Source organism: Opisthocomus hoazin, chromosome 12 (genome assembly GCF_030867145.1).
Source record: "Opisthocomus hoazin isolate bOpiHoa1 chromosome 12, bOpiHoa1.hap1, whole genome shotgun sequence".
Taxonomy (NCBI): Eukaryota; Metazoa; Chordata; class Aves; order Opisthocomiformes; family Opisthocomidae; genus Opisthocomus; species Opisthocomus hoazin.
Window position 1 is genome coordinate 250508 of NC_134425.1, and position 16010 is coordinate 266517.

The following is a 16010-nucleotide window of genomic DNA, read 5'->3' on the forward strand; positions in this document are numbered from 1 at the left end:
GAGATGCTGTTATAGTAAAATTTAAACTTTATTTGACTTTACAACTTAGGCTGAGTAGTTGGTTAGTTAGCTAAATGAATAGGAGAAACCTAGATGTTCAATGTCGTGAATGTTCTGTTAAAATGAAAACCTGAAAATGCCATGTAATAATTTAAAAAAAAAAAAATTGTTCAGGGCAGGCAAGAGGATGCTGAAGAATACTTGGGATTTATCCTCAATGGACTGCATGAAGAAATGCTGACCCTAAAGAAACTTCTCTCTCCGCATAATGAAAGTTAGTGGAGTGGTTTTTGTAGCAAACTTAATTTCTTTCAAATATTCCCCTTATTTAGGGGGTGATTCTGTAATACAGAGATATGGTTGGAGTAAATGTTGGGACAGGGCTAGAATACCATGTTTCTGGGGACTCAAAGACATTAATAGATAATCTTTTGTTAAAATCTGTCCAAAGTATAAGATTAGTCCATTCTGCCCGATTTACAAGTGATGTGAAACATTACTGGATATTTGGAAAAGCATTATCATTCTGTAAATACTCAGAATGACATTAATAATATCATATGCCCAGTTGTCCTAAACAACAAATTTCTGTATTACAGATTTTTACTGAGCTCAACTGGGCATTATTTGAGGCTAGCTCGAGTTGAGTCGTGTTGTCTTAAGCATAGGTATGTTTGTCTGCCATTCATAATACCTGCAATGTCAGTTGTTTACTGGGGTTTGGGCTCTCTCCATGGTAGTTCAAAAATATACTGGTGTGTGTTTTCACAATCCTTAAACCACTGTTGATTAAGATCTTTCTCTGAAGTGGAAACTTCTAGAGTAATGGCTAATTTATATCTAATATAAAACAGAACATATTAAATTATTTTAAAATTCTTATTGACAAAGTTGGAGAATAATTTTCTTTGCAGTATTAGAATTTCTATTCAGACTAAAATGCCGTTTTGTTTTACAGTTGCTTTATGTTTGGGTCCCCTATGAAAAATGAAGCAAAACACTGTTAGTATTAGCCAAGTATGGAATTAAGAGCACTAGTTATCCAATTTCTCTTTAGTAGGGTAAATTTTTTATGATATAAAATGTTCATTCCATATTTTGTTCTTCAGCTGTATGCAATTTATAGCCTCCTGACTTTGGCATTTACAAAGAAAATATTTGCTAAGCTTTGGGTTCCCTGTAAAATATCTGTGCAGAAAAGGAGTTGTATTTAATAATGGCATAATTATGTTTCCAAAATAACACTTGACTTTCTAATTTTCTACCCCCTAAATTTACTACTGGAAATATTTCAGACTTTGCTAGAAAACTACATCTGTTTAAATACAGTCATGAGTGAGCTGCATTCTGTTAATACATGGATGTGTCCAGCAATGAGTGAGCCTGGAATATAGTTGTTCTCATTTACTCTCTCAAATCTATGCTTTATGAAAACATTTTATCCTCTGAAAATGTTGTGTTGGGTTTTTTGCCTTTCGAATTGTTTATCTGTATACATGTTTTATTTGTAAAAAAAACAATGCTTTTTTTTCTACTTCGCTTCAAGACCTTTCAGTGTCCAATGGCCCTGAGGCTCAAACTGTTCATGAAGAAGAGGAGCAAGATGAACAAGGGGAAGGCAGTGAGGATGAATGGGAGCAAGTGGGACCTCGCAACAAATCATCAGTCACTCGACAGGCTGACTTTGTTCAGACTCCAATTACTGATATTTTTGGTGGTCACATAAGGTATAGTACTCTTTTATAAAAGTCATTGAGACCGTAGGCTGCTTTGCCTTTACAGATAATTTTTTTCCTCTGCTTTGCTTTCTGTATTTTTCACTGTTACTGCATAGTTGGATAGAAGAGACTGTTACATGGTTTGTTCAGGCCGGGAGAGGTGAACATTCTACCATGGAGCATTTGTTACACTAGAGAGGGTTCAGAAGATGGACTAGAAGGATCAAAAGATGGATAAATATCAAATGATTCTATGGCTTATTGTAGAGTCTGTATCTCTTAAGTGTCTTAAAAAAAAAAAAGAGGTTGTTTAGAGAACAAAAGCCCTGAATTGCATATAGAGGAGTGTGAGATAGGTGTGCTTTATATATTTGTATTAATGTCTAAGAATTCCAAAGAACTTTAGAGCTATGTAATTTTTGTGACCTCTGAGGAGTCTTGACTCATTTTTGTGAATAAGGATACTAAGGGATAGTGAGATTTGCTAAGATGATTTAAATCTAGTCAGTAAACTAAGAACAAAATAAAATAAAAAACTGTAGACGGTTGCTTAGACACTTATGCTTCCCAGAGGCAGGAAGGTTATGTGTAATAATTAATAAATGTTAAAGATAAAAGAAGTTTGGAAAAATGTAAATTACTACAAGATGTTACAGGAGTGAAAAGAATGTGGGATATTAATTACATTCAGGTCTGATACCAGGTGAAGGCAGAAAGGAGATACTGAAATAATATTTTTTTGGAAAGGTAGCCTTCTGACTTGTTTGGAGAAATGTATAATTTAAAATAAAACACAGTAAACACTTGCTAAAAACATATTCCAAAACAAAAATGCTAGACTTGAAGAATTATTTTTAAATTGGAGACAAACACTTAATTGCTAGTGTTTGACTCCCTGTGCTGCCAGGTGTTCAGTCTAGAGGTGTGAATAAGGTGGACTAGTGCCTTTCGCGTGTGAAACGCTCTGAAATTATTCTTCCAGGATTTCAGTTAGCTGGCAAATAAGATGATATTTTTCATAGAAATTGGCAGACAGATGTTTGTACGTGTTGATGAAATCTGACATTGATGGCATGTTCATGTACCCAAGGTATTGTTAATACCCTTAGTATATTTATCGTGGTCAGAATTGTTTAGATCTCTACATGATTCCATTAGCTTTTAAATTAAGGAATGCCGAGAGAATGCCGTCTTCTGTGGAAGTCCACAGAAAATGGTGTAAAGCAAAGGTAATACTGAAAAAAGGCAAAAACTTGCACTGAGGAACAGGACTGCAGGGTCCAGTCCAACATGTGTTGTCTGCTGTCACCACACCCACCTTATGTAGCTTCCAAACCAGATCACACAACTTACCACAGAAACAGTATCCCATGTTGTGATGTTGGAAAGCTTCATCCTCTGAGGCTGAGGGTGGAGATAGGAAGGATTGAATATAGAATTGCCAGTAGAATTCCACTAAATGAAAGCGTCAGAAATTGGAAAAATCAAATGGAAAAAGCAGCTATGAAAACATGGCTTGAATTGGCATCTTCTGGCTTGGGGAACTTTAGGCTGTCCTCTGGAGGGTTTAATTGTCTATTAAATGCCTATTTAGGTGTAATTGCTTGAAAAAAAAAACCAAAACCAAACCAGGAAGTCTTACTTAAGCAATGTGAGCCTTAAATGTGTAAATAGGAACATACACAGTTCTGTCAGCATCTGGTTTGTCATGTGCAGGAGTCTTTTTTGACTCTCAGCTTGTGTGAATTTCAAATGTTTGTTACGCAGGCTAGCTCACAAGCCAGTTAGAAGTCTGCTAAATATTTCCATAAGTAGTACCAACTTTTCCCTTCAAAGGCACTGTTATTTTAAAAGAAAATACATCAATTACATTGTTGTAGTTTAAGCAGGGTAGCAATGAGCATTGCCTGTTTTCCTGAGGCAGTCTTACTCTAGAGTTCTTACAAGTATCTGAGAGTAATTATCCATTGAAAATCATGCATTTGCCCTTGACCAATTGAAATTGCTAGTTATTCTAATTAGTGATACTGTTACAGGAAGTCATAGTCCAGCAAAGATTTTGCTACCAAATCAATTGCTGCATATCTTTTTGAAGAAATGTTACAACTTAATTTCTAATAATAGTAATGAAAGATTTTTCATTAATGTTATCTTTTTAGAATATTATCCGTATTATGGATTAAATCTTTAATACATGGACTTGAAAACAGTTGGAGCTGCTAGCGTTTTTCAGTTGATCATAGCAGTAAATAATAGTTAGCTTAAAAAGGGTTTGGGAAGTGTATCCAAAAGCAGCAAGGGTTACACAGTGAAGGGTTTGTTTGTTGAAACACTGTGTTTGCCATGTGTTCAAGGTTTTGTCCTTAAATATAGCCAAGGAGGAAGTGCTAAACTGAAATAAAGATGCTACTGTTTTTCATATGCTCCCTTTCCTCTCAAGGATATGCATTGGCTTTCTGTTGGTGCTTCAGGGCTTTGCCCGAGTCAAAGGGGCTCTTTTGATAGGAGTTTGCAGTACAGACGTTAAACCTGTGTGTTAGCATTTCGTACATGACCTGGAGAAATTTCAGCATGGCTACACGGATTAGAGCTATGTTAATTACCTTACTGCCTTCAAGCTTTGTGAGGCATTGTAACAAGCATAACAATGTAACGAATTATTTCTTTGGCTGTATAAAGCCACATTTTTTCAGCAGCTGGGGCTTTCTAAAGTAAAAAAAAAAAATCTTGAACTGTGTTTGGTGGTTTCAAGCTTTCAGCGAAGTTTAAGAAAAGTTAAAATCAGGCAGAGTCCACTTAGTACAGCGATGTTGTGGCTGAAGAGCTTACTGTCTCATTGCACAAAACAATGATCACCAAGCCAGGGTACTTGAAGGCTTCGACTGAATACACTTCAAACAAAACCCATAAAACCAGGAAACATGTTCTCATGCCCTTGGTCATTACTCCTGCCCGTTTTCCAAAGACTCCCATTTTATGTACAAGGGAGTACATGGACAAAGTCTGGACGCAGAAAATGATGGGAGGAAAAGGAAATGCCAGTCCTTGATGGAGCATAGTTTATGTTTCCTATGGCAAGATTTTAAGCAAAAATTTGAAATTACTGAAATGGGTCTTAGTGAAGTGACTAAAAAATTAGTGTATTTTTACTGGAGAATCTGGAATCAGTTGTAATTTTTACAGTAGAGCATATGGTTAGATAAGCACTAGCATTTTGGACTTCTGAAGATCTGTTGGAAAACATAACTTCAAAACTCTAAACACGGAAAGAGTCCAGAGGTGAATCTTGTTAAATGCATTATCAAAAATTTCAGTATCTTTCTTTTAAAGCTCTGATGCTTATCCAACTACTGTTTTAATCCTTGCATAATAAATAATTCAAATATAATCCCATTCAGCATGCTCTGGGTAGATGTGAAAATCATCTAAATTGCAGTAAAGTGGATTCAGGTTGTTGAAACTTATGCTTAACCTTTGTATTCACCTGTGATGTTTTGGATTAACTATAAATCGAGTTACGGAAGTTCTTGCTTGAAGGTTGAACATTGTTGAAAAATACTTTATTACATTTTAACTTTTTTGTTTCTGTAGATCTGTTGTTTACCAGCAGAGTTCTAAGGAGTCTGCTACACTGCAACCTTTCTTCACCCTGCAACTGGATATCCAGTCAGACAAGATACGCACAGTGCAGGATGCTTTGGAAAGTTTGGTGGCAAGAGAGTCTGTCCAGGGTTATACCACAAAAACCAAGCAAGAGGTGTGTTCTGTTAACCCCTTTTTACAGTCGAATACTAAACTTTTTAAAAGGGCTTTGTACAGCTCTTGCTTTACAAATAGTCACTTGAACGCTATTACTTTAACAGAAGAGGTACTAACGTTTTCAAAGTGTCTTACAGCAGTAAAACATATTACACTTGAGCACATACACTGAAAGGAGGAGAACTAACTCTTAAACAAAACCATGCCTGTAAATAGGTGTGTTTTCTGAGTTGAGGTAGTAATTGGTTGGAGATTTTTACTGGAGTGTATATTAAATTAACAGGGTGAACTGTGGTAAGAATACATACTATTGTGAGTAAAAAAGCTTTTAGCTGATGTTAACATACTGATTCCTGGGGATTGCCAGATGTTCTTACTAAAGGAGCAGCTCTTCAGAGTATCGTTTGAAAGTACGCTCTAGCATTAAGAAGAAAATTCTTGTAGCAGAGCACTTGTATGGTTATGTGTGTGGCTCTCCTCGATGGGGTTTGACTTACACATTTCCCGTACAAATCAAAAGGAATGAATAAGGGGGAGGAGCTGTTCAGCATCAAGAAGAAAAAATATGGACGTAGAGAGATAGTACCAGATGTAAAACTTAATATGTCAAAGTGTGCTCTGAAAAGGAAAAGACTGATTTTTCTCAATGATACTCAAACAATAAATAGGAATAGGACCTAGACTAAGTGTTACCTGTGGTGCTTATACAGTTGTGCTTGCGGCTTAAAGAGAACGTCGGAGAAACACCAGTCAGGATTTGCAGAAACCGTTACAACTGATTGAGAGGAGGTGGAGTGGGTGACCTTTTGAGAACTCTAAGCCCTGTGATTCGTGGTCGCTTTAAGTACCAGGACATTTTATTCTGTAGTCTCATGCAGCTCTGCAAAGTTTTTAATCTTATTTTTCAAATGATACAATACATAATAGTAATAATTGCAATAGAAAAATAGTTTGTAGGAAGAAAAGCATGCTTTTGGCATTATAATTTGAGAACTTGTGATTTAGGGTAATAGACTTTCCCCGCTAAGGTATTGCCTTGCTTCTTACGGTGTGTGTTAGTAAAGAACATCATCTCTGGTGTGCATGGATTCCTCAGATGGAAGTTTTTGTACACAGTTCATAACTTCTTTCAGTAGGCGAGGATGGAAAGAGGCTCTTGAGTTGTTGTTGTTCTCTCTGACATTTGTTTCTGTAAGTTTTCTAAATACTCCAAATGAGAAAGAATATGATTAGATAAAGAAAGGACAGACCATTTCCTTTGAAAAGCTGAGGATGGATAGCTGAAGTTTGTCTGCCTTGCATGGTTAGTAGGAGTGAGTGTTAGAGAACACTTATTTCACCAGTTGTCTTCCATGTGAAAGAAACATTTGCAATGCAAGCTCATGATGATTTACCACATAGATTTTGTTTTGCTAGTCATTCATTTTTTTGTTTTTACTGCAGATGGTTTTAACTTCTTTACTGACAACCCAGTGTTCAATTATGGGGTTTGGAAGAAAGGGGTGTTCAAATTAGGTGCTGGAGGTTTGGTTTGGTTTATATTTTAGGGTCTGAATGGAACTACAAGCATTCACAATGTCTTTTAGATCTTTTTTCTAAAGAAATTCAAGTCAAAATAGCTGTTCTGGTATTAAAATTGTAGTGAAAACATGAAGCACATTGACTGTAGAACAAGCGTAGTGCTTTGGAGACAGTAATTTTCAAAATGTATTGCGAAGAAGTATTTCATCTCCATTTTACAGATGAGGAACTTGGGACTACTGATAAAGCTAAAAAATCATATTATTGTATTATTAAAAATCATCACTGTCTTCTGATTGTTTTAATCTGCATTGTATTCTTTACAAGTTGTGAGCATAAACAGTAGATATGAAAAGAATAATCTTCCAAATGTATGCGAATGATTTCTCTTACAGTTTATTTTTAAATCACTTTGAGTTTTGCATTTTTATTAATATAAACAGGAAATCAGATTTGCATGCAGTGTTTAAAATAACTAGGTGTTTAAAATGAAAATAGGTGTTTAAAATGGAGTGGTAATCCCTTGCTGTTTATGACTCAATTTTACTTGCTCACTAGCATTTGAAGAAAGTTATTTTGGTTCCTTCTGGTCCTGCAGATCAGTGTGTTAAATCTGGAATATTTCAACAGTTAATATGTTACTTTTTAAAGAGCTTAATTTTTTATCCTCACTGAAGTGATTTTCTTTTCAGTCTCTTACTCCTATTTGCAGACCCACTCATGTTCTAACAGAAGTGAAGACTCTTGAGTAACAAACTAGCCTTACCTGATTTACTTTTCCAGGTTACCTTCCACATACTCCTTAGAAGGAGTCTTCACATCCTCTGGAGTTCTCAAACTGCTCCTTGAGGAGCTTGCAAATATTTTCTTGGGATTCTGACTCATGTTCACTAAACAAACATTTGTGGCACTCTTAGCTGGTAGTGTTGCTGCCAGAAATCAGGGCCCCTTCGCACAGTCAGGACAGCAGAAGGTGTGCCGATTCCTCAGCTGCTGCTCTTCAGTCTGGCACTGTAACACAAAACTACTTTGATCTGTGGTTGAAGTCAAGGTACTAGCCGGAGCAGCGCAGCTGAGATGCAGGCATACGCCAGCTTGGCTGCTGAGGGTGCAGAATGGCAACTGCTTAAACCACGGCTGTGACGTTCTTCAGCATCCTCTATTCCTTGTCTGGGAACTGTGAAGTTCTTTTTGCACAAAACTGAATTCAAAAACTTCACACCGAGATTTAGAAGACTCAATACAGGAGAATCTTGAGATAGTGATAACCAGGTGAATCAAGTGCGTAGTGTTTTTTCTATGTATAAAGCCGCTCTGGATTTGCTCCCTGAGAGCAGAAGCTGTTCTATGTGAAGGTGCCTGGAAGATGGATGCATGCTCTCATGAGTTCACGGGAGAATTGTGTGAACTTCACGTTGTCACCTTCACTTTCAGAGTTTGCCTTCTAACTTCTTACTCTGCCTGTTATTTCCTGGAAATTGAGGAGGTGTTGGCACCAGCAAGCACTTGTTGAATGGAAAAGAACAGGATCCTGTTGAGCTGGTTTAGAGAAAAAAAAAAAAAAGAAAATACAACAAACGAAAACACAAAAAACTTCTCTCGGCGCTCCATGAAGCTCCTACTTTTGCCAGGAATATCATGGATTTTGGACACAGAAAGTCATATTTTCAACTCTTAAGATGTGAATGAAATTTTACACCATTTGTAGAGATTATTTCTGTTTCAAATGTAGAATTACTTCTTGCAAATTGAATCAGCTCAGATCCATGAGGAAATCAAGTACCCTACAAAATCTGATTGCTTCAGTGTTCCTAAGAGGTTTTACTTTTCAGGGTTGGAAAGAGGTAATACTTTTTCCCCAGGAGATTCTATTCCACACTTAATATGTTCTAGCAGAATCAGGCCCTTTAAAAAGAATATGCTGATGAATTACAGTAACGAGATTTTTCTCAATAAAAAAAAAATCAGAAAAGCTGAAAACAGTTATTTGGAGGAATGTTTTTATGACAATTTCTAGGAAGGCAGAACATTTTTATTCTGCCATTCTGAGTTCAATATCAGGTTTTAAAACAAACTTTGCACATTGTTTGGTTATAATTATATAAAAAAAAATTTAGTAGAAAACAGTGAGGTTATAACTCATATTTTTTCTTTGGATTTTCTTCAGAACCTTGTAAAGAACCCAGCATACTTTTTTAGGAAAAAAAATAAATAAATCTTGAATTACCGATCTCTTCCATAACAGCTTGTCATGATGGCATAGTCATTTCTAGGGTAGCCTGCATAACAGCTCATTTTATTTTTTCGAGGAACTACTTCAATGACAAATGTTTTCTGGTTAATGCAATAAAAATTTTAACTGTTGCAGTACTGATCTCTTTTAATACATTAATCATTGTTATGCTCCCTGTGAATAGGTCTGTATTTCAATGATGCCATTGTGAGAAGGTGTTTTTCAACAGTGTTTTAGGATTCTTTTGGTGATAAGAAGGGGATAAAGATAGTACCAATCAAAGCTGGACAAGTCTGGTGTAGAAGCTACTAATTCAGTGGGGAATCACGAGCTATGCTCAGGATGCTCTTTAAAGCGACACAGCATTCAAACTTTTTAGCAAAGTAGTTACAATACTGCTTTTGAATTTCAATCACTATTTCTGGAGCATTCAGTGAAACTTCTCAGGATAAATGCAGATTTAGGTGTTTACGCCATAATCTTTTATTTTAGTAGTTTTCCTTTGTTACATAGAGATTCTTTTTTTATTATAATTAATTAACTATTGAAAATTAAGAAGTGATTTAGATTAGCTCTTATTTTTCCTGCTATACAGCTTTTTGTAAAAAGGCATCTGATTTTAGAAACAAAAATATCCTTCAGAAATAAAAACTTTTGCCTCGGGTACTGAGCATGGTGCTGTTGTCTTCTGTGGTGCAGAGTTCTCTGAATTCAACAGCATGTGTTACAAGTTATTGACCTTTGATTAGAGTATAATAGTTTGCTAAGAATTATTAATCCCTAAACTGTCATGAGGATTTCTTCTGGGGGATTTCCAGCAAGCTGGTTTCAGTACTGCAGTACTAACACATTGCATTCTACTAAAAGGTATTTGGCTTCTCCTTTAAGACAACTGTTTGGTTGAAGATCCAGTGTGCTTTAAGTCCTAAACTGCAGTGTTTATCATAAATTAATATTCATTTAAAAAACCCTGCTTTTTCTGCTAGCATGTTTAAAACTAAATGCTTAGTTCTCTTTCTTAGAGGAGTAAGTTTGAGCAGTTAACAAAAAATTACAGTTGTTCTTCATCTATGCGTGTGTTTTAGGTGGAGATCAGTCGAAGAGTGACGCTAGAAGAACTCCCGCCTGTTCTTGTTTTACACCTCAAGCGTTTTGTATATGAGAAGACTGGTGGATGTCAGAAGCTTATCAAGAATATTGAGTATCCTGTTGATCTGGAAATTAGTAAAGGTAAAGATTTTGAACAGATTTTTCCCCTCTTTAGGGAAAAGGTAGTGTTGTGTTCTCTAGGGCTATGTGCTTGTGTTTCAGTTTTCTTCCTTGCTCCCGGTTTTGCGCACAAGATTTCTTCTCCATTGTTGTCTAGAAACTTAGTCATTTGGATTAATGTCTTGTATGGTTGGTGGGGTTTTTTGTTTGGTTGGGTCTTTTTGGGTTTTGTTTTTTTAGGGTTTTTTTGCATAAAAAGAATCTCTGGATTTCTGGGTTCTGTCTTGCTTGTATATGAGTTTGGGCATCTATTTTGAAAAGAACGTTATGGCGAAAGATCTTAAAACCTCTGGCACATCCTAGACATTGGGTTGGCCAGGTAAGAGCTGCAGATTGAAGGAGTAAGGTTATAGACTGCTGAAGGCAAACATTGGAAGTGATCCTGTTGAATGAGGGCTATGTCCCTATATGAGGCTGTTGCCAAGTAATGTTAGATATGTTTCTCTCAGATTTCATTCAGAGAAATGGCAAATTATTGTAATAAACAGTGGCTGATGAAAGGAAACTGGCTTTTTATAGAAGATGCAGCCTGGAGGCAGACAAGTAAGCTGTAGTTCAGAGGTTAAACAACTAAGTTCTTTCTTGTAACAGCTTAAGAGATGCCGATTTTACGAAGTGTGAAAGCTTTCATATAAGCCGGCATCTGAAGCTTGCCAAATCAAATGCATTTTGCTTTGATCTGACAAATTGACTGTTAGCCAGCTGGTAGTTCAAATAGGAAAACATAAATAAAAATAATGATTACTCACATCTCAGGTGAAATACATACTTTATCAGTCAGTGCACTTTTATGTAATATTTTATTTTAAAAATTCTTTAACGAGTAGATATTTGTAGAACTAGTTCAGTTTGCCTTGGCTGACAAAACTGGTTGTAGTATGAAGTGGAATGTGAAATTGATTTTTGTCATTGTCTGACAGCAGGAATGTAAGGAAAAGAAATGAAGAGTGTGATCTTTTGCCTCCTTTTTTTTTTTTACTTCATTTTTTTTGGTGGTAGTTTTAAACCTTCCGTAAATGTTAGTGTCAGCAAACCGAGTATCAGAACCTTGACTGTTCTTTAGAGGCTGCAGAAGACATTTTAGTTAAATTATGGTAGTGTTGTTTTTTCTTAGAAATAATTGATCCCTTTGAAATTGAATTTCTAAATTTGCTAACTGTTGCCTTTGTGACTTTTTTCCCCTCTTCCAGAGCTACTGTCTCCTGGTGTGAAAAGTAAAATTTTTAAAGGCCAAAGAACCTACCGGCTCTTTGCAGGTATTTTATCTATATGCCTCTAGTCCCTGTATTGCAAATACAAATTATGCATATAGATGTCTAGAAACACTGGAGTTTCCTGGATTATATAAAATGTTTTTTGTTTAAAATTGTACTGAAGTAACCTGCGGGTGTCGAATTATTGTATTTGGTGATTTCTTGCAGATGTGCATATAGGCATACATTGTATATCTTTAGATATATGACTGATGCAGCTTGAAGCTCATGCAAAAACAGAGTTCTGTAACAGATCTGCCCTGAAAAATATCAGCAGAAGCTGAAATCCAGCTGTAATATTAGTATGCCTAAAATATGCCACATATTCTCAGGATAATGTCTCAGATGTCTTTTGAAATGTCTGTTTGAAAGCTGGCTCTGCATCCCTATGAACCCTCAAGATGAGTATTGCTGGCAGGGTATGAATAACATATTGTAGGTGGAAAAGTTTAACTTGGAGGAGATGATGTTTTTTGTGTGAGGAGACGATGTTTTTCAGAGCGTCTGTGATGTATACAAAATATCTAAATTGGCAGTTAAGATTGGAAGCTCGTGTAAGAATTCAGAAGCAGCATTTTAATGTTGAACAAAACAGTCTCTGGGCAGTAATGAATTTCCTGAAGTTTAAAACTCCTACACAGTTCACAATTTGCACCTGCTTATTTATGTTGGCATCAGGAGACCAGAATAAAGTGGAGAACCGGAGGTCTTAACTTCTGCGTCACCAAATCTGTGCCAGTACTGGTGGCCTTGTGTGACTTGGTGGTTTGGATCCAGTTTTGTGACCGCTGAGGTTACAGAGGGAAATAACAGACCTGTCTCTTGTGGAAATTCAGGACTGTTTCTGGCAGTGTAGTTTTTGTTTTTTTTTTTCATTGATAGTGGTTTTCATGAGGCAAGTTTAGACTGTATTTAAGGTGGCTTGTAGAAAATGTCTTACTGCTGTAATTTTTTCTAACTTCTTCTGTGGAGAAGTACAATACTTCAGTCTTCTGTCAGTCTAGGACTTCTCATCCACAGAAACTGAGCTTGTTAGATGTATTTTAAATTATTAAAATAAGCTTTTGAAGAATTCAGTTTCAGATACTGTCCAGGATTTGCCTAATTATCTAACTATAAATTTTAGAAAATCAATAATTCAAGTTTAAGCTACTGTAAAAAAATTATTTCCTAAATTTCCCAAAATGTATAGATGTACTGTATTCTTCCTCTTTGCTTTGCTTAAGTCAAGTTACTCTAAAATGTTTATTTTCGTAGAAGTGAGAAACAAATCTGAGTAAGGTTGGAGTGTGACTCTAGTCTTGAAAGAGTGTAAACAATTTCATAATTCTATACTTCTGCTCTTTTGTCAAATACAGCAATTCCTTCTGTTTTTGTTTGTCCCTGTTAAGCGTAAGGTTAGGGCTCACGTGTTGCTGGAAGGGGTTAAATGCAATTTTTTGTATGCATTCTTAGAATTACAGGCGTAAAAGTTTCTTCCATTTGGAGGCAGTTGCCACACCTAGCACTGAGAGCTCAGCACTAAGCTTGGGGCTTGGTTTCTGCAAGGAGAGTTGAGACATCTTCTCTGCAGAATGCTTCTGGCGGCAGAGCGAGCTGAGGAGAGAATTGCCTGTTGGATTCTCTCTTGGAAGCAGCAGTATTAGCAGTTAATCAATGGTGTGCAGTTCAGTTTTGTTAAGGAGGTTACTGAGAGCTAATAAATGTGAGACTTGTACGTTGGTACTTCATAGAAACTCTTTTCAGAATAAAATTATAGTTAAGACAAAATGGAAAAAAAAATGGTCAGGGGGGAAGAACTGGCTTACATTTATGATTAATGCAGTTTGAAAAGTCTTGCCTGATTTCTTTTTTTATAGACTACTAAATAGTTTTGCCTGATTTTTTTTTATATACTACATAGTTTTAGCCGACTTTTTTTTTTTTTTTTCCCAAGTAGTTTCAATCAAATACTTTTGCTGTCAGCAGGCAGAGTGAACGTGTAGCTTAGAATATCTTGCGAAGCGTGGCAGTGCCTGTTGGAAGCTCTGAAGGCTGTGCTGCACTGTTGTAGGTGGTCTTTGTGAGGCAAATCCTTCCCAGAAAATCCTCCAGGACGTTACAAAATGTGATTTGATGCTTTATTCTTTATTTATTTAAACGTCCTTTTAGAGTCGTGAGATTTGGTATGCTGGAGAAACGTTACTAATATTACATAGCATCAAATGAAAGACAGCGAGCACTAAAGACATAAAGAGTCTTGCTTAAGCCAGATTGTACCATCTGGTTAAACCATGAGTATGCTGTGAAGAAGGCAGTATGTGACATTTTTTCTTACTTTAGTGTTTCAGTGGATATTCATCTATGTATACTGTATGTGTATATCATGAATTTCTCTTTGCAGTTGTCTATCATCATGGGAACAGCGCAACTGGTGGCCATTACACTACGGACGTCTTCCAAATTGGTCTAAACGGCTGGTTACGCATCGATGACCAGGCCGTCAAAGTGATCAACCAGTACCAGGTGGTGAAGCCGTCTGCAGAGCGCACAGCCTACCTCCTGTACTACCGCCGAGTTGACCTGCTGTGAAACTTCTCCCTTTTACGCTGTGTGCGCAAGATACCTGCTTTGTAGAATGCCAACCATCACTAACTTTTTTTCTTTCCTGTAAATGCTCTTTTGAGTGAATCTTTTTTTCCTCATTTTTCTTCCCCCCCCTCCCCCCCCCCCCCCGCCGCCGCCACTATGGGATAGAGTGATAAAGGAAACTACCTTGGGTTTGTCCACAACATAGTTTGTGGTGACTTTTTACTTTTCAAAACGAAGTCACTTGATTGAAAGACTTGTCTCGTGAATCACAAAAATACAAAAAAAGAAAAAATTTAATCTGAGTTAATGCTGAATCCTAAGATAATAAAAGGGGATTTGCATTTGATTCCTCCTTTCTAATTGCGTAGTAGAAGAAAACCCTGCACCAGCAACAGAACTTGTAGATTTCTGTGAAAATGTTTTATCTTTACTTAAGTAAAAAAAAAAAAAAAAAAAAAAATCGCTCTCTGCTTCCCCAGTAGTTTTTGATAAGTGGTAAAATATGAGCCGATGTGTATGAGATGGAAATGGTCCTATGTGCTTCAAAAAATGCACAAACGTACAACATGCGGAGTTGCTGGTTCCTAACAGGAGGACACATTTTAATAATTGTGCGATGAGAAACTGCTTAAGTACACATTGCAGATCAAATATTTGGAGTTAAGATGTTAGTCTATATAGATGGGTGATTGTAACTTTATTGCTATTAAGAAATTTCAAACTGCATTTATGCTTCTGTGTACATGAAATTAAAAAAAATGGGCAACATAATTAAGATTGATACTTCTTTAAGTCTGCTTTGTTTAATTTTGCTGTCTGCTCTCCTATAATGTTGAGTTCCTAATTGTACACAGTTTAGTGATATCTAGAAGTATAAAGTTGTCGCCCATCAATAAAAGTCACAAAGTTGGTTTATGGTGTGTGTGGGTTTTGTTTTTCCTCAAGTGTAAATTCTACCCTTGAAAACTCAAAAAATTGCTTTGTAGCACTTTTTCAGGGTGTAGATAGTGCTCCCTGAATGAAGTGCAGATGATTCTTTCTTTTACAACTTCTTGAAACTTCGGAAATGTTCCTGTTCGGCATTGAGATGGCGCTGAGCTTTGAGGGCAGAGGGAGAGGAGACCAGTGAGCCCCATCAGCTGCGGGTGTAATGCGGGGCTCAAAAAGGGAGCTGAGTCCCCACTGCGCCCTGCGTGGCAGCCCCGGCTGGTTGGTTCTGAGATGGATGTTGTTTTCTTTGCCTTGGGCTAAAATAGTCCCTCCTTTGGCCAGTTGACGTTTTCATTGAAAAGTTTGGTGAGTATGCTTCCTCGATCATCTTCCTGGTGCCTTCCCTGCTGCTGAAGGTGATAAAGAAATCTATATGTGGTTTAATCCTCAGTTGGGTAATAGTGCTGTTATGTGCTTAGTGCGTCGCTGGAGAAGCGTTGTAATTGTTGCCAGTGGAAGAGGGCTGATTTTAGCATGGGTTGTCAGTAAGAGGTTAAGGTGCGTGTACTGTGACCAAAGACTGTTCACTTTTTTAAGGTGACGTTTAGAAAAAAGAGATTGTTTTCCATAAAGCTGTGGAAGTAAAATTAGCTGCGTTACTCTTACACAGGTACTGTGCTCCAGTAAATTCGTTAGCGTTTCTTTAAACTGCCGCTTTCCTTTGACTTCAAATGGCCTGTCTCTCCAGGAGAGGGG

At 36.8% G+C, this 16010-nt stretch overlaps 1 protein-coding gene across 2 annotated transcripts in view; it reads left to right on the plus strand.

Moving 5' to 3' along the window:
- The window catches only part of USP10 (ubiquitin specific peptidase 10), a 56514-nt gene extending 41275 nt beyond the window's left edge, over positions 1-15239 (plus strand). For both annotated transcript variants that reach the window (XM_075433749.1, XM_075433750.1), the window contains 6 exons: positions 175-274; positions 1547-1727; positions 5310-5475; positions 10317-10461; positions 11691-11756; positions 14137-15239. In XM_075433749.1, the coding sequence (XP_075289864.1) occupies positions 175-274; positions 1547-1727; positions 5310-5475; positions 10317-10461; positions 11691-11756; positions 14137-14324 (846 nt within the window). In that variant the 3' untranslated portion in view covers positions 14325-15239. The remainder of the gene's footprint in view (positions 1-174; positions 275-1546; positions 1728-5309; positions 5476-10316; positions 10462-11690; positions 11757-14136) is intronic.
- Positions 15240-16010: the final 771 nt, after the last annotated feature.